General features: G+C 40.2%; 1 protein-coding gene across 2 annotated transcripts; it reads right to left on the minus strand.

The window, feature by feature from the left end:
* Window positions 1-6,993: 6,993 nt before the first annotated feature.
* Window positions 6,994-26,229, minus strand: cenpf (centromere protein F). 2 transcript variants are annotated; one of them, XM_085398451.1, is made up of 38 exons: window positions 26,137-26,229; window positions 25,073-25,242; window positions 24,806-24,931; window positions 24,373-24,443; window positions 24,136-24,272; window positions 23,721-23,812; window positions 23,367-23,640; window positions 23,059-23,261; window positions 22,846-22,971; window positions 22,613-22,741; window positions 22,123-22,245; window positions 21,873-22,008; window positions 21,646-21,775; window positions 21,275-21,554; window positions 20,848-21,054; window positions 20,207-20,415; window positions 19,534-19,663; window positions 18,769-19,047; window positions 18,057-18,644; window positions 17,742-17,915; window positions 16,721-17,625; window positions 16,417-16,610; window positions 16,196-16,331; window positions 15,969-16,107; window positions 15,673-15,784; window positions 15,222-15,475; window positions 15,036-15,144; window positions 14,711-14,916; window positions 14,238-14,456; window positions 13,778-13,921; window positions 13,487-13,676; window positions 13,287-13,384; window positions 13,158-13,199; window positions 11,908-13,035; window positions 10,340-10,469; window positions 9,127-9,831; window positions 8,794-8,903; window positions 6,994-7,443 (listed from the first exon to the last, which is right to left on the minus strand). In XM_085398451.1, the coding sequence occupies exons 2-38, from the start codon at window positions 25,232-25,234 to the stop codon at window positions 7,297-7,299; spliced, it is 8,544 nt and encodes a 2,847-aa protein (XP_085254577.1). In that variant the 5' UTR covers window positions 25,235-25,242; window positions 26,137-26,229; the 3' UTR covers window positions 6,994-7,296. The 2 variants fall into 2 exon arrangements, with proteins under 2 accessions (XP_085254577.1, XP_085254506.1); XM_085398380.1 differs by having other exon boundaries at window positions 25,073-25,246; window positions 26,137-26,185.
* Window positions 26,230-27,284: the final 1,055 nt, after the last annotated feature.

The raw sequence follows: 27,284 nt of genomic DNA on the forward strand, positions 1-27,284 counted from the left end.
TACGAGGGCTAATTAATAATTGCTTTGCTTTTTGCTTCACTGGGTTGTATTTCAGCACTTCAGACACAAAATTTAGTTTTAAACCACTGACTGTTAAACTCTTCTTCTCTGTCCTGTTCATACACACCAGGCGACACTTCCTGCCAGTGATTCTCCTCTGCCTCTGAGAGCTGCTGCTTACACAGTGTTGCCGGGTAAAGAATGGGACAAATCATGCATACAGCGGAGGGATCGACAGTCAGTCAGTCTGTCAGTTTTACAGACAGACACACACACACATGCATAAACAAACACACACTCTCCAGTCCGAGTGCCAGTGATAACATAGCTCAGCGGACCCATCTACTCACTTCCCGTGTCCTGGGCCAGAGTTGGTTCTGGCACTGCAGCTTCCGCTAACAGCTCCAGCCAGAGACATCAGAGCAGGACTGTATCCGCTCTGAGATGTGTGACTGTGTCATCTGCTCTCAGTTCCCATAACCCAGCATGCCCTACTGTTCCCTCACCCGCTGCCAGGCAGACAGATGAATGAACTAACCAGGTGAATGAAGGAGTTCCCAAACGCCACAAGGCAAGTCCAGGTGTGCTCTGGAATTTTCCATACACACGTGTTATTACTGTAATATGCAACTGTACAGAGAACTATGAACAAAGTAATTTTCAAAATCAGTACTTTGTACAGTCTTTCTCCTTAAAAACTTTCATACAAGGAAACCCAGTGTGCTGAATGATTGGGAGTATAACTAATGGTGGCTGTAACTCAGCAGGTAGAGCCGGTCATCTACTGATTAGAAGGTTGGTGGTTCGATGCCATATATTCATGTTCAAGATTCTAACCCCAAGTTGCTCTCTGATGAATGTGTGTGAACGTTAGCAAGAGAGCACTTAAAAAAGCACAGCAGAAAGTGCTCATGCGAATGGCTGAATGTGGCATGTTTCAAAGCATGCCAGTATTGCATTTGGAAACCAAACATCCTTTCAGAGTTTGATTTGAAGTATTGGCAGGAAGAAGATTTGTGAAAGTGTCTGATAAGGGAGAGAAGCCATAGTGTTGTGCTTGAGATTTGTCTGACATATTAGACGTAATACACGTAATGTATATTCCCCAACTCGTTGGAAGTGGTTCCTGGAGGCTGCTACCTCTCACTAAAACTGGTGAGTTTGTATGGTTCTCCACAAAAAAACTTGAGAAAGGGTGATGCAGCTATTATTTTTCAAAACATACAACTTTTACTTTGCAGTCCCCCGTTTCACTACAGCTTCGAGAGTAGTTGTACAGTGCTTGTAGACAGGTCCAAACTAAGATCACAGCATCATCAGTGACCAACAACCAACCAAAGCAGTCACAAGGGTTAGCCAACCAGTTTTGGAATACACAATTTTTTCCCAGCGACAAGTGGGTTGCTATGGAAAAATTGGGGTCACTGACTTGTGCCTAAGCCTGTGTGATTGGACCCTTATTCACTTCATCCTATATTGTCACATATCCAAAAAGGCTGACAAGTTTATATCACATGGTTATATATAACCATGCATAACCTCAGTATACTAGAGTTTTGGCAACTCAAAAGTGGTAACACAAAACTGCAGATGTTATGCTAGGTGCAGATTCATAAGAATTGCCAAATGTGCCTTTCAAGAGCAAGAGAATCAAAAGAAATGACGGCATATCTGATGCACAGATTTGAATACAGTATAACCCCGCGCGCCCCCAAAAGGGAATGGTTTTGTTGGAGGTGGCCACAGACCATTGCTCTGTCAGTATTCTTCCTGACTGATTTTTCTCTAGTTTTGCTTTTGCTAGTGTCCTTGTAACTGCTGCTATCATGAGACAAATGTATGGGCATGCTCAATGAATGGCGTCTTCTGCTTCCTTCCACTGTATTCCAAGGAGAACTGACGAATACCTCATGTGTCCTTTCTTAATGTGTCTTTACAGGATCTTAGAGGACCAATAGGTCAAAAGGTCGCCACACATCAATACCTCAAAAACTAAATTCTAAAGAGAAGATCAATAATATTGATTCAAAGCATTTCTTTTCTAATATGTCCTAAAGCTTCAAATCCCAAAGAATTACTGTACTGCTTGTCAGCTGTTTCACCAACAGGAGCGCCTGAAGAAGTCAGGAAACAAAATATCAACACAGATACTTCAACATGTTTTTACCATGAATCCTCAAGGACAGTTCTGACTCTGTTTAATGAACCGAAATGACTAAAATCTGTTCGGTATGGCAGGAGTAAGAAAATATGGAAAGAACACATCACAACTACCCCTGTGAACATGGAGACCTAATGAAGCCATTTTGAAGAAGAATGTGACACCAGTGCACAAATTGAATTAATCACTGTACCTTAGCAAGACAATGATCCCAACCACATGTCCACACAAGTCAAAGCCTGGTTAAGGAATTGATCCAAGAATATCCTCGAGTGACCCTCTCAACAGTGCACCCTACCCATTAATAATATTAAGATCAGGGGTGTTCCCAGGGCTTTCAGGGGTGAGGAGTAATCCGAAGCAAACACAGCAGCCATCCTGCCCAGCGCTACCATTGAATTAATCACTGGTAAAAGATGTGCTCAACACCTTCTGAGGATTGAAGATATGAACAATACTTTTATTGCACAAAAGGACAAGAGCGCGATATTAAAATGTAAAATTGGATCCAAGGAAAAAAACAGCAACTGCGTTATGCTCCTGATACGTTCTCCTGCTCCTCACATACAAGGTCTTAAATAATCAGGCCTCATCTTATCTTAATAACCCTATAGTACCATATCACCCCATTAGGGTGTTAATCATTAGTTATTATTAATCTTTGGCTGTCTTCCTCCCTTTACCCCAAAAGATCGCAGCAGATGGCCCTCCTTCAGTCTGATAAGATTAAGGGAGCTTCTCCTTCCCACTTTTGCCAAAGTGCTTGCACATAGGGGGTTGTTGAAATTCTCCTTGTATTATTATAAAGCACCTTGAAGCGACTGTTGTTGTGATTTGGTGCTGTTTGAATTAAAACACGCTCACACAGAGCACGGTACCACAAAGCTAGCGAAAGACTCAGACTAATGTTGAAGTTGAGTGTATGCCAACCCCAGTCCTGCAGCCAGAGCCTGAACTTCACCAGGTAACAAAGGCAATGATTACTCATGGCAATTGGTTGGTTTATAAAGTCCTGACCATTTTTGCCAATGTTGTCTTGGTGTTATGAAATCAATGTGATAATAAAGGAGAGGTTCAGGCTTTGAAACTACATGCATAATCCTTTGTGAAACACAGAATGACCAAAATTCACACAGCTGACTGTCAGAAAATTTGTTCCCCAGAAGACTTTTTCCAATCATAACTATCACCCACTGATGGCCACTAAAAAAGGAAAGCAAGTTTAAAGCACTCCCCCATTTGGTTAATTTTTCCGAACTGGAAGCTACGTCCATCTTCTGTACTGTCTGTGGTCTAAATTTGAGGCAGTTTGACTGGCCATGATCCAATTTCACCCTGGTAAGTAGTATTTGGTATATTTGTTGCTGAAATCAGAAGTCACCTGAACACTGCAGATGCCGTAGAAACCACAATATCATGATAATTTCCAAACTTTGTCATTAGGAAATTAGTTTGTGTCCCAGTTGTCCCCTGTAAAATTACTCATTCTAATTAGGCTTTGAAATTTGCATCTGAGTTAAGCTATACATTATTTAAAGGGCCTATACAAATGAGCTAAATAATGTGTCTCACTTTTAAAATAATTTACAGTTTTGTGGCTTCGGTCCTTGCCTGAAAAACTGACTGGTGATATTTAAGAGAACAGATCTTTTATTTCTTCCTGTTCTGATTATATTTGTTATGGCCAGTGTTGGGACTAACGTGTTATTAAGTAACGCGTTACAGTAACTACGTTATTATTGTGGTAACGAGCACGGTAACTAGTTATTATGCCAAAATCAGGAACGCGTTAGTCGTTACTGGGATTTAGATAGGCTCGTTACTCGTTACTTCGTGTGGTGGCTATCGCGGAGCTTCCACAGATTCAGTAACATTAGCAAGTGGTGGAGGCCAGCAGGTGGATGAAGGAAAGGTGGCGCAGAAGGAAAAGAGACCCGAGGCGCGGTCCAAGTGTGAACTGAACTTCAGGTAAGAAGTTATGACCTGCAGTCTCTCTGGGTCAAATATGAACCAAGTTTAGGTGGAGTTTATTTTTGTTATTCTGACGTTTTCCGTACTGCGTGCTAGCTAGCATGACGGAGTTTCTATACAGCTGGGTGGTGCTATGATGTTACTGATGTTGAACTTTATTTTGTTTATAAGTTATTAGAGTTGCCAACCGTCCTGTCTGGTATTCAGAGAAAATATTACGCGTTTCTTATTGAGGTGAAAAGGAACAGTTTGTCCCGTAATTCAGCTACAATGAAAAAGGCACAAAGCTGGAGTTATTCTGTGTTTATGCTGCACAGCTGCCTCTTCTTCTCTCATTCTCCCCCTCCCTCTCCCGTTTCTACTTCAGTCATGAAAACTGATCAATGATCAGCTGATCGGCTCTCTTGTTTGTTTATCGCTCACTTTGCGCCGAAAGAGGAAACCAGCGGATGTCGCGCTAAACAACAGCAGCACTTTTAAGCTTGATCAGCTGTTGTTAGAATTTATTTAATATTAATTTCTAGTATCAGCTGATGTTTGCTGGAGCCACAGCTGTAAAGCTGCTGGTCATGATGTCGGTTTGGATATGTGGTGAGAGGGAAACATGAAGATGAAACCAGGAGATGTCCTTACTGAATCATCAGAGCTGAACAGGTGATGGAGAAACAGGTTTACCTTTTAGGTGACATGAATGAGTTGAAGGGAAGTTATGAACTGTTTCTGAGAGACAAATAACCCCAGGATCCTTTTCTACTGACAGCTGGTAACTGTGCAGGGGCGGGTCTAGCAAAGTGTTGCCAGGGGGCCAGGTAGGGCATTAACAGGGAGAGGGGGGCACAAAGAAATACTTTTCTTTCTTATTCTCATTTAAAATGTCTAGCTTTTAAAAAAATAATTATCTGAATCTTACAACAAACGATTGATAGATTGATGCATATATACCATCAAAACAGTGTACATCACTGTCACAACAGTGTTTATTTTCATTCAAAGGCTTTATGATTTTTCCTATAATGGTAATTTTCTGTCCCAGTCCAGCTCTGTATGCAGCTCACCTGCAGTCTGGTGTTACCTACATCTTCCTATTCAGAAGGCAGAATTTCCGAGTACAATCGAAAGCACCACGACTGCAGTTTTTGTGTTGGATGTAAAAGGTGCACATGACGCTGTGACGTAGGCTAGAATCATGGCAGCAGTCAATGACGGTCCAGGCGTGGGATTTCTCTCGTGGAAATATGCACATTATCTTTTCCTTTCTATTGGTAGGTGGCACAGTGCACTTGTGGCAAGTAAGCAAGCTAGAAGACTGGCAAAGTTATGGAAGAAACACATTAACAAGAGAATTCTGAGTAAAACCAAAGTTACTTTCCCTAGTAACTAGTTACTTTGAAAGTAACGAGTAACTTGAAGTAACTGAGTTACTTTTGAGAGAAGTAACTAGTAATGTAACTAAGTTACTATTTTAAAGTAACTTACCCAACACTGGTTATGGCATACCATGTGGATCTCAAAGTGATTTCTAGACTGTACAAGGGTCTACAAAAGCTTAAGAATTTGAATACAATCTACATTAAACAAAAATGGGAAAGACACAAATATGGTCATCTCAAATGACACTTGGTATCAGCAATGTGCTTTTCAGTGGAGAATCTCTAGCTCTAATATATGGAGATGTTTAGGCTGGAAGAGTCTTTGTAGATTTTTTATTACACCTGCACAAAATAAACATTATTCTAACTCCTCCAGCTGCTGGAGAAACTGTGGGGCCCAAGGAGTAAAGCGCTTCCACTTGTTTTGATCTTGTCCATTGATAAACACCTTCCGAGTTTCGATCCATTCTGAGTTAGACTATTCTCAGTATGCAACTTCCCTTTAATTGGGATGAACTATTGTTTGGATATTTATACTCAGTAAATGTGGATAAAGTGACCAAGCTGTTATATTGTATTTTGAGTCTGCCTGAAAGACTATCACTAAGAAATGGCTAAGTGTTAAAATTCCATCACCAAATGACTGTATGGGTTGTTTAAATAGAAAAAATTTCATTCTCTAACAGCTTTCAATACGACACATTTGATTGGATTTGGGATAAATGGAAACATATTTTTTCAAGGCGACCTGAATTTGTTTAAACCTCTGTAATCCTGTATATGTTAACTAGTTGGTACACCCGTTTGTTTACTTTTGTTTATTCTTGTTCATACAGGTTGTTTTATTTTATGTTCCTTTTTTTATGTATATTTTTGTCTTTGATAAATTCTAATGAAAAAAAAAAGAAAGAAAAAGTGAGGGGCATCCTGCACTGACTGGTATTCTTCACAATCCTGCAGACCTACATTGTGACTGGTTCAGGTTCCCCACCCTGTGGTAGCACAGTGTATTGTGTGGACTCTGGTCATGTTACCCTTTACAGCAGTTTTCGATCAGTTAAGACAGGACACATGAGATCACACAAGTCAAGCAGTAAAAATGATTTAGTAAAAAAGCCTTTATGCATTACTAACTATTTACACTGGTCAATAAGACCTAAGTCTAAAAAAGAGAAACAAAGATTATTAAGCAAGGAAAGGAGTCAAAAACCTGTTTTCATATTTGTTCTAATTTTGGAATAGAAAATCTAGAAAATCTTAGCTGCCATTGACATTCAGCTTTTTACAAGACAGATCAATGAAACAGGTGCATTTACTATAGATATAGCATTCGGAATAATAAAAGACATAAAACAATATTTATCTACAAACATAAAGAACAGTACAAAAGAAAATAAGTAAGTTCCATGAGAAAACTGTTAGGAAGATAAAAAGGGAAGACGATATGACAGGAATGAACATTTCTACAAAGACAATCAGTGCATGTGTACATATTAAACTGCCTCGACACCTTACTGGAGTTAGTGCTTTGTTTTCTTGAGCAACCTGAAGAGAACAACACCTAGGAAGTAATTTAATGTTATAAAGTTCTGGCAGAAAAACATTTACCAGCAAATGTGACTCACAGCCCCGCAAACCCAAAAGGAAAAGTGCATTTTAGGAAGGAGTACACCTTTAAAATAAACATGTCTTTAAAGATCCGTGTAACTTTACAAACATGGATCGTTAACATTTTGTGACGTACATGTGTGTGTTTCTAAGTGGAAGGCTGTGTACGTGCAAGTCCAGGCTGATCTACTGAACGTGACAGTTGTCTCCTTGCTGTGTTTGCTCTCTTAGTTGTTTTTCTGGTGTCTTCCGAGAACTCGGGGAACACTTCCTGTTGGCGGTGTCTGTTGCCATAGCAGCAGAGGGACTCTGCAGAGGTATGGGCCCCAAACCCTGAGAGGGAAAAAAAAAGTAGATGACAGATGAAAGAGTGAATAAGTGAATCAGAAAGTAGGATTTATGCTGCAGGACGATTCCATGAAAAACAAGCGAGTGGCTCCCATTTGTGTGTTAAAAGTGATTAGACTGAAAATTATTGACAGAGAAGGAATCAAAGTTAGAAGACACACTGATCAAAACGTAAAGACGACTTTTATATGTCATAACGTATTTTGAGCAGCCACCTATCCCAATGGTGGCATCATTTTTTAGAAATTGTGACTTATTACAATGCATGCTTCTATTACTGTGTTGCTAACATAAAATGGGTGCAGATTCGTTTAAAACTATGTTATTTCCCACAATACTAACAGATATAATAGTGGTTACAGAAGAAATTGTGCTATAATGAAAATGTGTTTTCAAATGGTTACTCTTTGAATGTGTGTAAAATTGATTTGGTTCCATTTTTTTTTTTTTTAAAGAGCTTGAATGTGTTTTTCAGTTATGAGCTGAAAGTACTGGAAAAAAATGATCTGAATAAAAAAAGCACCAAATGTCATCCCACTCCTTCAAGGGGCTATAACTCAGTAAATTTCCATAATATGAAGGTAAAATTTGACATGGCCTCATTAAACATACCAAATATATAAAGGGTGGGAACTTAATTCAGATTCAGTTGATTTCATATGGTATGACCCTCGAGTCACACTTCAGTTACTCTGATACTGTGGTGTACAGCAGAGGTTCAGTAAAGCAGGGGAAATCCTTTCGCTTTTAACAATTTGACCTGAAATCTTTACAGTCTTTTAATCTCCTGCTGCTTCACTGACCTGACGTGATGTGACAACAACTTGAAGGAGACGAGGGGGGCCGGACATTCTGTGGCCATATTAGGGGCCACTGCAACCTAAATTATACACATAATGACCCTTGGTGGAAGATTCTTGTTTCTCCCACTCTGGCCTCCCTGTCCACTTTCTTGGATGCCAATGATGTCAGTAGAAATGACACACAAAGTTTAAATTTGCTTTTTTTTTAAAAAAATCCATCATTACATTTTGTTCTTTATTAACTGTGACATACACACTGTATCTAAAAGTTCAGCTGATGTCCGACAATTAGAGGTTCTTACAGCTCCTCACAGATAATAAGCTGCAGTGCCGAACACCTTTCACATTATTCATCACATTATTCAACTTTGCCTGTTTACAGTGCATTAATATACCATGTGGCGTCAATACCAGAGTAGAGACACAATAAAGTGCCCATTGAGAGTATGGCTTGTGAAACTAACTAAAGGAAACAAGTAGCAAAAAACGTGCTGTGTCTGTAAAAAAATAAAGAGATTCCTGCATTACTCACCTTGCCATCAGATGCAGTTTGTTTGGCAGCCAGCCGAGGGCTGCAGCGCCTCACTGTGGTTCTCCTGATGATGAAAGGACTGGCCTCCCCCAGAGGAATATCAGCAAAACCTAAGGAACAAATAATGATTTTATTTCACTGCACAGAGAATAAATGTATACATGAATATTGATTTTTGTTTCTGTTGTGTAACTGCACCTGTGCTTACTCAGCTAATTGAAAGAGACACACGCAGACACACACACACTCACAAACTGATGGTGGTGTATTTAAATACAAGGATAAAGCTGTAGGATCTCTGTAACAAAGCAGAGCACACTTTCAGCCACTAACCTCTCTGTACCAACTCAGGAAGTCCCTCTGGTCTGAACTCTTCATCTTCCTGTTCAGGTCTTGATTTGGGTGTGGTCGTGGCGTTGGCTTTGATCCTCTTTGTCACATTGTGTAGGGCCTCCTGGGCGCTGTCTCGAGTGCTGATTTCACAGTGACCTCGTTTCCCTGAGCCCGGGGGAGATCTCTGAGTAGTCGAAGGAGCAATGTTTTCGGTATTGTCGTCGATTTTTATTTCCTGATGTCTGGTGGAAGACTTCCTCCCTGAACGCTGGCGGCCTTCGGTGCTGCTGGAGTGGCTGTCATTAGCATTTTGGCTAGCACCAATCAGCTCCAGTCGGATTTTCAAAGCCTCGTTGGTCTTTTCCAGTTTGTGAACCTCAAGCATCAGGCTGCAGTATTTCTCCATGCTCTCATCTGCCTCTTTGCTTTTCTCTTCCAGAAGTTTGTTCACTTCTTCCAACTCAGTCTTCATCTCCTCCAGCTCTTTAACCTTCTCCTCTAATTCCTTTCTCTTTCCATCAAGTGCAGCGCTAAGTTTGTTCACCTCTTGGTCTTTTTCTTGAGACGCCATCAATCTTTCTTCAGCCTCCGTCATCTTCTGCTCCAAGGCTGACTTTAGGTTTTCCACTTCTTCCTTTAGTTTCTCTGCATCCTTCCTCAGCTGGGTCAGCTCAGTCGGCCCTTCCTCACTGCTCTTCCCTGCCCCTGAAACATAAATGTACCCCATATTCAAAACAAAACAAAACACTTCATGAAAATTGTCAGAAAAGAAAGTAACATGAAAGTGAAATCTTCACTGTGATAACCTTAACAAATATTAAAACAAGCTTTAAAACTTGTTGGCATTTAAGTTAATATAAGCAAAAAAAGGCTGTCAGTAGCACAGATAATTACACCTTTGAACTACAGCCTACCAACAACAGACTTAAAAACAGATTCAAACAGCCAGAGTTTCATAGGTCATACACTTAAGAAACAATCCATCACCTCGAGACATCGACTAATCTGCATATACACACAAAACAGATGAGGCAAAAAGTGTTAAGAGTTCAATTCAAGCCATTAAACAGGAATAAAAAGGACTGCTATAATAAAATCAAAAACTGCATTTAACTTTAAGGGTTTGATCAATGTAAGGACAACTTAATCTGACAATAAAAGGCTGAACACATAACAGAAAACACAAAGGTAAATCTGTTAAATGGATGCACACCTGAGCCGTTTAACATCATTTCCTTCTCCTGCTCCAGCTGTTTGCAGGTCTTCATCCAAAGACTCATCTTGCTCAGGGCAGAGTTTTTGTCTTTAGTCAGACGAGCTGCACGCGATGTTAGCTCTGAGACCTGGAGGGGACGGAGAGATTGAGGCAAAGAAAAATTATTTTCATATGCAGTGTTATCATACAAATGTCAGTTCCAAACATTTTTGGCTCATCTTTTTCATACAATACTGGATATTTTAGATTTAAAAACTGACATCTGCTGAGTGATTGCAAACCTGTCTGGACAGAGAGTTGTATTTTAGATAAGGGTGGGAATTTAACGTGTTAATTGCAATTAATTAATTTTTAAAAAAAAATAAAGCGTTAACAAAAATTGATGCATTTAATCACACTTGCGTTCCAAGCAAAGGGGAACTTTTGTCAATGCACAATTTCCTGGTATACCAATTACACTGATACACACAGCTAGCTAGTGTGTTGCTAGGATTGATTGGAAGAAAATTTCAAGACTACTCAATGGAAGCCTTGATAAAAGCATGGTTTTGTGCCAACTGTACAAAAAGAAGTTCTTCGGTTATGGTACCATCTTAATGCACAACATGTTACAGCGGGCACAAAAACTGTGGGAGCTGTTAGCGCTACCAGTTCGAGTACCAACAAAAGGTGTTGCCAGCCCAAACTTGATGAAATGACTGGCTTTAGGGCCAAAATTAGTAAGTCAACATCAGACAAACTTACAAACTCTCTTGCAAAATGGATTGCTTTGGACTGTAGACCACTATCAGTGGTAGAAGATAGGGAGATAGAAAATGTGCTACAGATTCAGATAAGGAAGCCCTGAGTTTGTACAGAGCAGAATCCACCATCAGCGAGACAGACTCCCCGCTGCAGTGGTGGTCCAGTCGAGCAGGGACCCACCCACAGTTGTCTGTCCTGGCCTGCACGTATTTGATTAGTCCTGCCACTTCTGTCCCATGTGACAGACTGTTCTTACTTGCAGGTCACATAGTAACAAAAAAGAGAGCTGCCTTGGGCTCTGAAAATGTGAACAGGCTAGTTTGTCTAAGTAACTGGCTGAAAGAGATGGACATTTAATAAGCATATTGTGAGTCCAATAAGTTTGTAATTTTTTGCACTAAAATGTTGGAGGATGATCACACTGTTTTAGCCCAATGTACAAAATAATTTTTTCTAAGATTACTCAGAGTTTAAAAGGTAAAGCTGTTCAAATAAGCTTTTATGTTTCTGTGCTGTTTTGTTAAGAAGAGAAACTGCACTTTATGTTGAAATTAATATTATTATTTAAAGACAATACCATTTTGAAAATGTACTTAAAATAACACTTTATTTTTAAGTCTGCTAAATTTTGGCCAGGGATGTTTTTTTTTTCTCAGTTTTGCAGTGAAATGCAGTTTAAATGCTTCCCCCCCCCCATAAATTAAAAGAGCTTTTTAGAGTGTTTCAACCTCTAAAAAAGGAGCATAGAGTGAGTACTACCAGTCCTTTTTTCTTCCATTTTATTGTGACCTAAATAAATCTGGGTATTTCTCTCCATATACCTGTTCACTGAGTTGTGAGATGGACACTTTGTGTGTTTCCAGCTCCTTCTCCATGGAGGTCACTGCTGTCTTAAGATGCTCGTGCTCTTCTGCGAGTTTCTCCTTCTCTTGTTCCAGTGAAAGCAGAGCTGAAGACAGGTTCTTTTTCTCTTCTTCCATCAAAGACACAGAAGACTTCAGTTCCTGTTTTTCAGCTTCTATCTTTTGCTTTTCCTCCTCCTCTCTCTCCTTCTCTTGATTTAAGAAAGAGAGCTTTTGCTGCAAGTCGTGCTTCTCTTTATCTAACAAGGAGAGACTCGACTGAAGCTCTTCTCTCTCACTGGCTAACGCACTTCTCCCCTGATCTAATCTCTCCTTTTCATCTTCTACAGATAACAGAGAGGAGCGCAGCTTATCTCTCTCTTGTTCTAATGATAAAAGAGCTGTGCGCAGTTCTTCTTTTTCCTGTACAAGTCGTCCATTTTCTCCCTCGATCTGTTCTTTCTCTGCCATAACAGAGGAGACGGATCTTTCCAAGGCCTGCTTCTGATCTCTGTCCTCCTCCTCCTCCTTTTCTAAAACCTCCATCTTGTCCTCAGTAGTTTTTATGAGTGTTTTAAGCTCTTGTATTTCTTCTTCCAGAGCTTCAGTTTGGGTCCTCAGGCTGTTTCTTTCTGTCTCCCACTCCTCTCCATGAGAGCGGAGCTTCTCTCCTTCTGTCTGTGACTCCTGTAGTGAACTCAGCAGATGTTTTTTCTCCTCCTCTAACTGCACCAGGAGAGCCTGCATCCTCTCTTTCTCTGCTTCCCCTTCTGTGCCCTTTTGTTCAAGTGAAATTTCTCTTTGCCGAGAGGCTTCCAGCTGTGCTTGAAGGTCATCCAACACTCTAATCTGTCTCTCTGCTTCCCCTTTCATCTCTTTCTCCAGTTCTTCTAATCTGCATTTCTGTCTTTCCTCTTCCTCCTTTCTTTCTGCCTCTGCCTTCTCCAGTCCTCTCTCCAGCTCCTCCTTAGCTGCCTTCAGTTCCTTGATTTCTCTGTTTTTTATTTCCAGCTGTCTCTCCATGTGTTCTTTCTCAGATCTCAAACTTTCCAGAGTGGTAGAGAGCTCTGAGATTTTCGCACTAAGCTCTTTTTTCTCTTCCTCCACCTGAAGCAAGAAAGACAAAGGCAGGAGAAGCAGATTAACAGTGTTTGGATTGCAGTCACATTTTATAATTAGAAGACAAAAATCATCACAGATAGAGGGAAAAAGTCTTAATACAAGGTTACCATTCTCCTTTCCTCCTCCAGCTCAGCTTTAGCCATTTCCGCCTGCGGGAGAGCGCAGCAGAATCGGATTCTGAGTCAGCATCAGTAAGATATAATCATAATTTTTTGACTGTTTGTGAGACTAAATACCTGCAGCACTGCTTCTTCTAAACTTTGCTCTACATCTTCCTTCTCTCGCTCCAGGGAATCAATGCGATCTTGCAGTGAGTCAGACTTTCTCTGGGCGGCTGCAAGGATATAGTCACATTTAGACCAAAACATAACAAAACTGTGGAGGTTATATAATTTACACTTTTCTTTCCTTCAGGAACAAAAGTGTTAAGAGTCACCTTTAAGGAGCTCTCCCATCTTCTTTTTCTTCCTCTCATCCGACTCAATGCGGACTTGGAGTTTTTCGATACCAGTTCTCATCTGCTGGACCTCATCTTGGGTGGAATTCAGGCGAGAGGCAATCTCTCCTTTCTCTAATAAAGACGACTCTAAAGACTGGGAAAGGCGAAACACTTCTCCCTCTAAAGCCTGAGGTGGGAATCAGGAAAAACAAGTGGAGTTATGACCAAATGCTTTTGACTCCACTTCCCACATACAGGGACATACTTCATAATACACTTCCTCCTCACCTTTATCTTTCCAGCCATGGACTCTGTGTTTTGACTGGAGGAACTGTGGTCCTCCTTTATCTGGTTAAGATGGCCAATCAGCTCCTCTCTTTCTCCACAGTGCTGGGAGATTGTCCGCTCTAGCTCTTTAACTTGCTCCACCAGCTTCATGTGAAGGAAAATAGATGAAGTTTTAGTAGGAAACAACAAAAAACACAACAAACAAGCCCCCCCCCCAAAAAAAATCTGTTTAAAAGAAAAGTAATTTAACATATCGTAAGTTTCATAAGGATCTAGCATAAATCAGACCTGAGAATCTATTCAAAACTACAGGAGGATTAGGTGATCATTGCTTTGATCTGATTCAGCTGGCTAAAGCAAGTCTTGTCACTGTTAGATGCATCCATATAAGTCAAAAGTCGTAACTGGGGCGTAACCATGTCTAACCAGTCTCCCCTTCTGTGGAAATTTCCATGTGTACCTGTTGCCTCTCTGTCCTCAGTTTATCTGTGTTGCTTTGCAGGGCTTCATACTCCTTCCTTCCTGCTCTGATGTCATCCTCCAGGATGGAAATGAGGTTTCTTGTGTCACAATTATTTTTCTCCAGACTGTGAACTTTCTCCCTCCAGTGGCTCAAGGATTGGCTCAGCTCATCTCGCTCTTCAGTGCAAGACACCAGTTCAGATCTCAGCTGAGTTGTCTGCAGATATAAGATTTATAAGTACCTTTGGGTATTCTGCAAGATGAAAGCTTACAACAACAGAAGACAACAAGCTTACAACAGAACATAGACCAAAGCTTTGGTCTATATTTCTGTACAAGGGGAAACTGAAGGGGATTTGAGAGCAAATTCTGTTTTAGTTTATTTTATTTTATTGGTCCCCAAAAGGTTCACATAAATTTGGCCTTTAAATACACAGTATTGTGTTGTTTTAGCTTGCAGGCTTTGCTCACCTCAGTAATGAGTGTTTCTATCTTTTGCTCCATGCCTGAAAAAGTCCTCCTCTGAGTCTCCATCTCACCCTTCAGTCTGGCCCCCTCAGCCTGCATAGTCTCCAGTTCAGACTCCATTCCCAGGATGTGCTGTTCCAGGTTAGCTTTCTCCGAGCGAACCCTCTTAAGCTCGCTCTCTTGCTGAAGAAACTTCTCATCCCATCCACCTACAGAACCAAGCAAAAACAACCTTTAATCTAATAGCATGACCTTAAATGGAAACTCTCAGGGGTATCTTTACTTCTGAGAGTTGTGGTGATTTTTCTAATATAAAGTAAAAAGAAACCTTTGGCCATCTCAAGTCCTTCCAGCATCTCCATAACATCAGTCAGCTGGCACTTAGTGGTTTGTAGCTGTAGAGTTAAAGTTTCCTTCTCCTCGGACAGCTGGGTCAGCTAAATATGAGCACATGGTATTAACGTAAAAGAAACACAAAAAACTGGTTCCATTATTTGACAAATCTTCATCCTACCTCATGAGAAAGATTTTTCTTTGAATCCAAAGCAATTTTCAGCTGACAGGATGCACTGTGGGCTTCTTCCTCGGCAGCATGAACTTTCTGCTCCAGGTTTTGAACCTGGACTTCCAGTTCAGAGGTCAGCTCCTTTCTCAGTTCCAGGTCAGAGCTCAGCAGGTCGAACTCTGAGTGCAGAGTCTCAAGTTCCTTTTCTTGTTTTCTGATCATTTCCTTGTAACGTTCGAGTTCATCATTTACCAGGGATGACTCTGTTGATGGACAGATGTGTCTGAATGCCATTTGAATATTTATATTCAGCCTAAGCTGAATAAGCATTTGTTATTTTATTCCATAAACAAAAGAAAAATGCATTCAAATAAGGACAAACCTAAATGAAGTATGAACTCAATGCAAAACAATAAATAATAAATAAACAAAACAGTTTTTAGATATTTGATTTACTCACCAAACGATTTCGTGTCTCTTTTCTCACTGAAGGAGGAAGGTTGTGGAGACACGTCATGGATTACAGACTCATCTACAAGAACATCTCTGGAGTTGGAGCTTTCTTCAGAAACCTGTACAAAATAAATAAAAATAATGAAAACATTGCTCCATTATGAACCTCATGTATTCCCAAAGAAATTAACAATTTTCCTAACAATCTGAATATACAACAGACAACGAATACAACATATTAACAAAGATTAATGATGTACCATGCACGACTGAAGGAAAAGTGACTATTACAGCGGTTTTAACCTGTTCAGGAAGTAGCTGCTCCTCCTCATTCGTCTTCGTTTCCTCTACATCTGCTACAAACGCCTCCCCATCCTCCTCTGACTGTTCCTGCGTCACCTCCTGCTTGGTGGCGTCCACCTTAAAGACCAGCTTGACCTCGCTAACATGACAGAGGGGAGGTTAGCTTTGTTTTTCATTGCATACAAACAGTCAACACAAAACAGAAGGCGGCATAAAACTCACTGCACCTGAAAGCATCAGCAAATTCAGTCGGTTCAGACACCATAAGTTCCTCCTCTACTGGAAGGGACTCCGAACTGGTGCAGAGGCTTGAATTAACTGCTGGTTCTACCTGACTCTCGGCTGCTGCTTCAGCTGGGTAAACTAAACAGATAAATATAAATATATGTACTCAAGGAAAGTGGAAATCTGTTTTTTATGAAGGAAAAAAAAACATTTCCTCACTCACCATCAGTTTCTGCCTCCTCCATGTTGTTTCTGTCTGCTGGGCTCTTGAATTTTGACAGCTGCTGAATGAGGCTGTGCTGCTGGCCCACTTGTTCCAGCAGTGATTCATACTGTTGCTTAAACACAGTCAGCTCCTTCTGCAAGCCCGCCAGCTTCTGGTGCAGTTCAGCCTGCTCTGCTGTAAACCGCTCGCTCCTGTGATACAAAATAAAACACACTGTGATTTCAGCCATTATATAGATAGCAGAGCAAACAGCTAAAAAGCTAATACAAACTTCAAAGCAGACACAGCCATGTAGACATACTGCTCTTTATTCGTCGCCTCAGTCCTCTCCTCCATCAGCTCAAGCTGCTCCTTCAGTCTCTGGCGCTCCTGTTCTGAGGTCAGCAGGGAGTGCTGGATGCACTCGCTCTCCTCTCTGAGAGAAGCAACCTCATCTCCATGGCCCTTTATGAGTTCCTGTAACTGCAGCTTCTCCTCAGTTATTTGATTCACATTAGACTGTAGTTTGATGTTTTCTTCAGAGAGTTGATTATAGCTCAATTCCAGCTGAACCTTTTCCTCTACTACTTGATTCAATTTAGTAACCAGGTCATTTTTCTCAGAAGTTAATGCATGCAGTTCATCTGCAAGTTGAACGTTTTCTTCATTCGTCTTTTTCAGGATATCATCTAACTGGGCTTTTGCTTCAGTGAGCTGACTAAGGGCAGATTCAGCCTCATGTTTCCGAGCAGTTATTTCATTAATCTTGGCTTCTGTTTGCTGCTTTTCCTCAGTTACCTGTTCAATATTAGACTGCAGTTGTTTGTTCTCCTCAGACAGTGCGTCTACAGTGACTTCGAGCAGTTTCTTTTCTGCATTTACGTGCACCATTTCACCTTCGACTTGCTCTTTGTCGTTCATTAGCTGTTTCAGAGAAGTCTCGAGGTTGTTTTTCTCCTGGAGAAGCTGATTTAGACTGCTCTCTTTGTCCTGAATGGTTTCCCCGAGAGTTGTCTCCAGCTTTTCGTTGTCTTGTGTCATCTGACTGAGTTTAGCCTCTAATGTAGCAACACTCTCTTCCAGTTCGTGACGTCGGATAGCTTCCTCTTCCATACGAGTTATTTCACAGGTTCTCTCAAATAACTCCTCCTTAGCTGTGACATACTTTGACTCCAAGAGAGAGTTCTGCGACTGGACCTCATCTAAGCGGGCTTCCAAGACAGAGACCTGAAAATAGAGCCGCTGATTAGTGAAAGCATGCTGATGACAAAGACAGAAGACAACAGTGAATCAGCAAACACTGTGTGTGAGTGAAGCACTTTTGAGAAGAACAATTATCCAACCTGGGCTCTGCCCTCATCCAGCATGGCCTCCATTTCAGACATCTGGGTCTGGCTCTGAGCAAGCATGGCCTCCAGTGACTCTATAGTTCCTTTAAGCTGCTCCACCTGACTGTCAAAGGAGGTCATGGCTGTCTCGTTGTCCTCCAAGTCCATCTGGAGCATCTCTAGCTGAACCTTAATTGTTTGGAGGGGGATAATTAATAACTCAGAACATGCAACTAAAAGATTTGCTACACTATCCAACAGTACACTTCCTTTGTGTCTAAGAATATTATAATAAACAAGAACATAAACAGGAACACATTTGGAACCAACCTTGATTTTATTCATGGCGACCACCTTCTCCTTCAGGAGTTCTGAGGTTTTGGTCTGTTCTGCCTCAGCTTTATTCAGCTTTTCCTTCAGATCTTTTATGGTGCTGTCTCTCTCTTCCAGGCCGCGTGACGCTGCAGACAGAGTCGCCTTCATGGTCCGGATCTCCTCCCGACGTGAACTCGACTCTGCTTTGGCAGCACTGACTGATTTCTTTGTGGCTTCGAGCTGTTCGTCAAGGCTCTTTTCTTTTTTGAGGAAGTTTTCAATCTCCAAAGCGTGACGCTCTAACTCTTTACCCATCTTCTCTGTGAGATCTTTTACTTCATTCTCCAAAGCAGAGATAAGATTCATCTTCTCGGCCAGAGTGCTCTCCAGGTTAGACTTAATTTCTATAGTGGAGGAGTGATTCTCCTCAAGAGCTTGTAGTGACTTCTTAAGGTCAGTGTTGGACTGAGTGGCTACATCCAGTTCATTCTTCAAGACGGGAAGCTTCTCCGCTGCATCTTTGTTCACATCGACCTTTTCTTCTAAGGATGAAATCTGCTCCAGGAGGCTGCTGATCTTCTCGGTCTGACTGTGCTGAATGATCTTAATTAAAAAGGTTTCATTTATATTTGGTAAGAAAAAATAGGCAAGTAAATAAATTAATTATGAACATAATTAAAATATCCGTACATAACCAGACAACAAAGCAAAGATTTTTAGATTTTACCTTTGATTCTTTCTTCAAATCTTGAATTTCATTTTCCAGCTCGGCTTTTTGTTTCTCCACAGACGATATCTGAACTTCAGCTTCTCTGAGCTGCTTCTCCTTCTTCTCTGTTTGTTTCCGCTGATCACTGAGATCCATTTCTAATTGTTTGAGTTCTTCTGATTTTTTGTTGTACATCCGAATTTGTTCCTCTTCCTGCTCTGTCATTGTCTTAATTTGTTTCTGCAGCTCTGCTCCCAGTTGCTCCTGGACCTTCAGGAACTGCTCTAAGGAACTGATCTAAGAGGAAGAAGAAGAGGAGGACAATTAATTTAAAAAAGCAGTAACAACACAATTACACCAAATGCTCAGCAAAGTTTTTATAGTGATTAAATGTACTACTAAATGTAGGACAGCAAAAACTACTTAATATCTCAACATATGCAGAAATATATCAGAGCATCACCTAAAGCCTCATAACTGGATTTCACGCAACTACTTCCTGTCCATACAGTGGATACAGACACCAGTTGGACGGTGGTTTGAGTTCAGGCCTGTTGATATGGCAAAGTGTCCTTTCCAAAGTGACAAGATAAAAATAACCCAAAAAGCAACCAAAGGCAGACTAGCACAGGTCAGATTTTACTCTAGAGAAGTCTTATTTTCCTGTTTAATTCTCCTGCACTTTTCAGTTTCCCAACTTTATTCACTTATTGAAGTAAAAGTTTGAGAATAAATAGAAGTCTCTTAAAAAAAAGCTTCCACTGCAGTTTAACTAAAGCAGACCTGGTTTTTGGTGAGCAGCAGCTCCTGCTGGGCCTCCTCTAACTGCAGCTTGATGTGCTCAGTCTCTTCAGCCTTTGCTGAAACACGTTCTTCACACTGCTTTAGGAGGTCTGCCTTCTCCTCTGCTAACCTAAGTGAAATTACAAATCAAAGACAGAGAATAGACATTAAAACCAAAGCTCAGCTGATATTGTCAGCAGTTACTGGACATTCCATATGGAATGGGCGTTAATGAATATATATATATATATATATATATATATATATATATATATATATATATATATATATATATATATATATATAAAGAACATTTATTTGTTGTTGATTCAGGACATAATGCTGAAAAAATGCAGGTAGATGGTGTCAACACAGCTTGTCCAGAAAAGCAGCTCTGACTCAGTGTTTTGCACTCTGACCACCTGTAGCATGGTACATATCACAACTGAGCAGATGGAAGGTATGAGTCAAACAGTGTTTTCATGTCTTCATGCAACTTGCTTCTAAAAACAGTGTTGGAAAGTTAATATGCCACGACGTACATTGCTGTCTTTCTCACAATGTTTTCTTCGATCTTATACCAAAGCTAAGACAGGACATAATGTGTCATTCCACAGCTCTACCTTATTTCAATTATCATAGTTTTTACCAATATTGCACGAAAAACTCCCACCTGGCATTTTGCTCCTCCTGCTGTGCAATTGTCTGAGCAAGGCTTTCCCTCAGCTGGCTGATCTCAGCCCTCCCCAGCTCTACCAGCTGCTCTTTGGAGCGGACCAGATCACAGGTTGCCTTGTGCTCATCCTGCAGGTCGGTGTTCATCCTCTCAGCGAGTTCGGCTCGAGTGATTTCCTTCTGCAAACGCAACTCCAGATCTTTGACCTAGTTAAGTTATTAAAAAATGAAATCGTATTAAGAAAGAGAGATTCAGCAAGTGCTGACAATGGATTTTACTAGTTTATGTACTCCTTTATATCGAGTACAGTTATTAGAATTACTAATAATTAGAAAAAACATTTATTAGAAAAACTAATAAAAAAACTTTATGGGTTTGCTGTGTTGTTACCAGAACGAAAATATGAAGCATGGTGCATAGCACATCAGTGGATTACAAAAGAGAGAGATACGCTATATTTTTGTATTACCACTTTCAAAATTTCACTTTCCTATAGAACATTTCTCGTAAAAATGGAGCCTAAGAAGCAGCTTTCATTAGGGGTCGGATGTTTGTCCATGATTTATTCCAATAATGGTTGCTAATGAAATTCAAATAAATATTTTAAAGACTATAAAAAATAAATAACTATAAGTCACCTGTGCTTCAAGCTGAGCCACCTGCACTCCTATGTTCTCCAAGTCTTTAGCATGTTTCTGTCCAGCCTCAGAGAACTGAGACTGAAGCTCCTTGTACTGATGCGCCTTCTCCTCCAGATCTGTGCACTTGTTGAGGAGTTCTCCCTTCAGGGAATCAATGTGAGCAGACAGACTGGCCTTTTCTCCCTCTACACACGTGAGCTTCTTCTGCAGTAATGAAAGAAAACGTATTCAGGGTGAGGGATAATCTACTTCAAGGCTGCTGCTACAGTAGATTTTGTACTGTGGTTATTCTTGACACTAAGTAAAAATTAGTTTAATTAAAGCTATTTATCAGAATATCAGCAAAAAACTTAATTCTGACACCAGGCAATCGAATTTTCTACTTTTCAGTTTAAACAAGAGTCTAGAAACCACTGCTCCTTACCTGAAGTTCATCATTAGCCTCGTTTAGGGAGCCCAGACTACTCTCCAAGCTGGTAATTTTGTCTGCGAACTCCTTTTGCACAGCTTCAGTTTCATTAATTAAGCTCTCCTTCTCATTCTTCCAGTCCAGCAGAGCTTGATGTTCTCGTTTCAGTTCCTTACATTCATTCTGACTCGCAGAGAGGTTGGATTTCAACTCTTGGCTCTCCTTCTCTAGCACCGTCACCCTGTTGCTCAGCCTCTCTGACTCTTGTTTCTGTTTCTGGAGTTCATTCTGAGATCTACAGTGAAATTAAATATTTACAAGGATTAATAACAAAATGTATTATTCCTACTCCACAATGCTGATTATGAAAATGAAATGATGATTACCTGTCATTTCTGGTCTCTGCATCAGAAAGTGTTTTCTTTAAGTTTTCCTGTTCACGTGCTGAAGTCTGAGCCTGCTGCTCCAGTTTACACTGAAGTTTCTTCAGCTCCTCTGCCTGCCCTTCAGATTTAGCTAAAGATCCAAAAGACAAATCAGTTTAAGATTAAAATAACCTCAGATTAATTCTCAAGACTAACCGCTACTTCTGACATCCCTAAAACAAATTTACCTTTGAGATCATCTAGCAGTCCCTGGGTACGTTTGAGGCTCTGGTTTGAACTCTTCTTCTCTTCTTCCAGCTGAGAGAGGCGCCTGTTGTTCTGGTCCAACTGGACAGTCATACTGTTCTTCTCTTTCTGCAGCTCCTGGAGGGATGAAGAAATGAGTGGATAACATGAATCCATGCCCTACAATGATGAGAAGTGCACTAAAAGCAGAACTGCAAATGCACAATTACAGGAAACGGATTTTCAGCCCACCTCCATTTTCTTGCGGAGGTCCTGCTCTTTGGTCTGACAGGCCTGAAGGCTTTGTTCTGACCTCAGCAGCTTCTGTTTCTGCTCCTCCATCTCCTTCTCCATCTGCTTCTTCTGGAAGCACATCTAAAAAGGAGCAGTGTGATACAAATTAAGGTCAAGGCAATTAAGATACATTAAATACTTTTCCTCTAGGGTTGTGGCTTTCGCTCCTCTCTGAAAGCCTAAACACACTCAGGATGTGGTGGGTTTTTTTCATTACACATCTTTTTGTTAACTTAAAAACTGACTACTAAAAATACAACTAAAAACAAAATTAAAGTTGCATCTTCAGCAGTTCATCAAATGCACAACATTCACAAAGTCAGTGAGCACTAATTTTACACGACTCACACTTATAAAAAGATTTTAATTAGGCCTCGTCCAACAAAATCACCAAGTAGAAATGCTTTAATCTTTTAATAAATGTGCTGGTGCGATGTTACAAATCTACCTTCTCCATGTCTGCCTGCAGTATGTTGTGGTCTTTTTTGGCCTGTTGGATCTCTTGGGTCAGCTTGGTTCTGGTCTGGTTTAGCTGCTGATCCAAAGCATGATGGGAACTCTGCAGCTGGGCAAGTTCCTACACAAAATATAACAGGTACGAACACAATTCATAAACCAAATTCTAAAAACTTCATTATTAATAAAAATCTTAAAAGACTAAAATATTTCCCACTGTTGTACCTTCTGACTGTCTCTCTCTTGGTCCTTGAGTTTCTGCTCCAGTGCCCGTCTGCAGCTTTCAGCATTGTGCCTCTGGCAACTCATCTCCTCAGTGACTTGTTTTAGTTTCTGCTCAACCGATGAACACTAAAAACAACTCAACTCATTAGACAACTTTGCTAGTGATTAACTTGTGCTCTTTACTGCTAAGCAGAATAAAATAATGTCGCCTACCTTGGACTCGACCTGCTGGTGTCGGTCTGTGGCCTGACTCAGCTCGTGTTTGGCCTTGGTCAGGTCTCTGTCCCGCTCGCTGAGGTCTTTGCGGGCCTGGTTCAGCTGCGTTTGAAGGTCCTGCAGTTTGGACGCTTGGTTACGAATTTCCTTCTCCTGATTGGCTAAGTTCCTCTCTAGTTCTGACACATGGCCACGCAGCTCTGTTAAAAGAACAACAACCACAAAAAAAGAAGTGTAAAGCAAAAGTTACTAAACACCGAACAATACCCAACATACTAATTATAAAATACTTTATAACAAAATACCTTGGTTCAAAGTCTTTAGCTGCTCCATCTGTTGAGAGGATCCACTGGGACTCGGTGCTGCTCTGGAAGAGCTCATCCGCTGGCTGGGTTTGATCGGCGTCTCCTCATGGGCGTCCCAAAGGGATGTCCCTCGCCTCTTTAGAGGTGTTTCCATTATGTCCTGAGACTGGCGGCGATGGGCAGAATCCTGCTGTTGCCATGGGAAAATGGAAGACCCGGCTTGTCGGGCAGCAATGTCCTTGTGACTTACACTGACTGAAGACTGATTCAACAGCTAGAGAAGATGAGAAATATTAAAACTACTAAGAAATAAATGCTCATAATTATAAAAATAGATTTATTTATAGCACTTACTTTGACCTGCAAGACTTTGAGTTCACTTTCCAGTCTTTTTCTTTCTTCTACCTCTTGGTTGTATTTCTCCTGCAGCTCCTCTAGTCTATTATCTATGGAAGACACACAATTCAAATCCAAAGTAAACTTATTCAGTCATTTAGAAAACAGTGACTCCTTAACAGATGGAGCTTAAAAAAAAAAGACGTCTGAATGCAAAAATGATTCTATATACATTTTTAGAGACAGAGACACTCTAGAAATAACTGCGATAAGCCTACACATGAACACAGAAATGTATATTAAAAGAAAAGTGAGAAAAGTCTGTAAATCAAATGTTTACTTGCTTATAAATAAATAAATAAATAAATAAATAAATAAATAAGAACACAGAATGAATTGCAGACTCCCTGAAGATAAAAACACATTTTAATACCATGCTGTCTGTAGGCTGGGATCGATGCTGGTGTCTGAAAACTCTTCTGTGGAGTGGCGTAGGTCTGCAGCTCACAGGAGGATGATGACAGTGAGGAAGAGCCAGCAGGCTGGGAACGATCCAGTTCATTTTTGTGCCTGAGCAGATATAAGGTGCTCATCAAGGTCTTGATAAATCACTGAATTTATCACTCTGAGTCATACAACAGCACAGAGAGAGACGCATAACTGAACTCACTTCTTGAGCTCCTGTTCGAGTCGTTCAATGGTTTTTCTGCAGGAGTTAAGCTGACCTTCCAGGTAGCTCACCTACGTTTAGGAAGACAATTCAGTTAGACAAAAACATTAGTTGGATATCAGGCTTGTGAGCTTGTCACTTGAGTACCATTTATGCAAATCTGTACTCCCAAGCTGAAAAATAAATAATTCCTCCGTAACATAAGTTGTTTTTAAAGTTTTATCTTCAGATATAACTTGCTCACAAATAAAAAGGGCGGGACACACTAACAGGAAAACACACTTCAATATGAGCGTCTGTAATTATACATGTGATGAACAGTGGCTATTAACTAACACCTTTCAGCTTTACTGTTGAATACATGTTAATCTAGATCTGAAACTAGGTTTATCCTGCAATGATCAAATGCTTCTTCCTCTCATCAGAAACTGACCTGCTGTTCTTTGACTCCAAGATCATGTACAACCTTTTGCCGAGCTTTCTCTAGAGAGTCACATGACTCTAATAAAGACTGGTTTTCTCTCTTCAAAGCAGACGTCTCTGTACGTTCACTGTCCACCTGGAGAAATAGACTCATATGAGTAGGAGAAGTATTTCTCAAGCTTATTTTAAATGTTTTGATTGGGTATCTTTTCAAATAGATGTGTCAGTTTGTTTCTCACAAAACACATTTGTTCAAGCACTTCTGATAAATGTTGACCTTTTGCTTTTGTTTTTGGAGTGCAGCTTCTAAGGAGTCCAACTGAAACTGCTTTTGTGTCTTCTCCTTCTTCAGTTTATCCAGCTGGACTTCCATCTCCTGGATCTTCTGCAGGGCTTTCCCTGGAAGTCCATCCTTCCACTCCTCCACCGCCCAGCTCATGGTTTAACCTTACTAAAACATATATCCATTTATATAAAAGTAATGAATTGATGACGAGCTGATAAATATACCTAGTTTAAAATTTAAAAACATTTTTAGGGAATCAAGGACTGATACTGGCCTAGCTGACTGCCCTATAAGTAAATAATAATATTTACTGGCAGTGACCAATGATCAGATCAACAAATGTTTGCTAATCAATATTTATCTTCCTTCGGTACATATAACAATAATAGCAATATACAAAGAAGAAAAAGCATCAGTTTAGACACGAAAAAGGCTAAATGTCCATTTTAAACATTGGTAGTGCCACAGAAATTCACACTATGCTTTGTTATGCAGACATAATGAAACGTTTTCGTCTTCAGTGTGAACAGACAGTTCACATGAGGCTAAAGTCCCTTCAAAGCTGTGTCTTCTATCAACGCTGACAGTCAAAGCAACTAAGTGTAACTATAACTACGTAAAGTTAACCTCAGATTTTATAACAAGAAATGAGTATTAATAGTTATACCGGTGAAAAGAAAATTACAGCCCATCATCTGACCTGAGCAGGTTTTAGTTTAATATTAAAGATTAGCTAGCTAGAAGCTACTTTACAGAGTTTACGTAGTAAATGATGCCCGATTAAATTACTGAATACAACCACAAAACACGTATTAGAAGTCAATTTATTTAAAAGCTGGATATGATCAAAACATAGCTTAGTTTCTGTTTAACGTTAGCTTTCTGAAGAGCATGCTCTCAGCAAATATGACATCGATATATATTTTTTATTTAAATCGTAAATTATCCAGACAGGGGCTAAAGATTAGTGCAGATTCTATATTAGTATATTAGACAGTTAACTCGAAATTGAAATAAATCACATAGCAGTAACGACTCAGGCTGGCTGCACTTACTTTGGGCGCGATGCTCCTTTATCAAATTCTCCTACTGTTTGGGTCGCTCTCGTTGAAAAATTCAAAATTCAACAGAGGAAACGGCAAGCCGCGAAGCTCCATGTCGATTGGCTGTCTGTTACGTCGTCAGCTGCGCCACGAACGCGGATTGGTTCGCTACTCTTTGTGTCCACAGCGACACCAAGTAGTAGGAGTTTATAAATACTCACTAAGCGCACGTCCCACTCGTGTGTAAAATACACCTCTTAGCATGAAACACTTTGTTTTTGTTTTTACTTCTGTGTAGAAATTTGCTGCAAAATGAAGTCGTCCTACAAATGATTCTGATTATGCTGTAAATAAAGTGTTACAGTAGTGTAACCTGCTTGAGATGAATGCATGGACCTGTTCCTCAGATTCAGTTTGAAATAATCCTTTTCCAACCTTAGATATATTTTATAAGTGGTAGAAAGCAGTTCTGGTCTTGTTAATTTGATTATCAAAATTGAGATCACTGTCCAAAATAATTCCAAGACTCCTGACTTGCTCACTGTGTTTTAGAGAACGGGATAAATATGAACACATTTTTCACAAATAAGAGCAAACATTTTCATCTCACTCAGTTTGAAAAGGTTTTGAGACAGTAGTTTATGTTATCAGTGCAGGTTATTAGCTTGAACAGGGGTTAGATCATCAAAGGAAAATTTTAGTACAACTACATATCACCTCCATAAGAATGGTAGAATATATTATGATTATTTATGACAGTACTATGTAGGAACAAGTAAAGGTTAAAGAGTAATGGACCAAGTACTGACCCTTGAGGAACACCTGTTTGAATAATTTCGGTATATCTAAAATTACTAACATAGACACAGAATCTATTATCCTATAGATGTGATAAAAATCAGCTTAATAATAAAGCCTTTGAGTTAAAATGTCATGGTGAGCAGTGTTGAAGGCAGCAGGGAACAAAGATGACCTGCAGATCAATCACTGTTGATCTTCTGGTCATAAGAGCCGTTTCTGTGCTATGGTTGATTCTGAAACCTGACTGGTACTCGTCATATATATTGTGACTTGAAAAATATCAGTTCAGTTGTTTCCAAACAAAAATCTTTTTAAACATGTCGCTTAAAAAGGCAAATTCTAAAAGAAATATGTCTAGC

The sequence above is a fragment of the Rhamphochromis longiceps genome, linkage group LG1, assembly GCF_057381845.1.
Source record: "Rhamphochromis longiceps isolate RC_006_pf linkage group LG1, R_longiceps_female_GT1.1, whole genome shotgun sequence".
NCBI lineage: Eukaryota > Metazoa > Chordata > Actinopteri > Cichliformes > Cichlidae > Rhamphochromis > Rhamphochromis longiceps.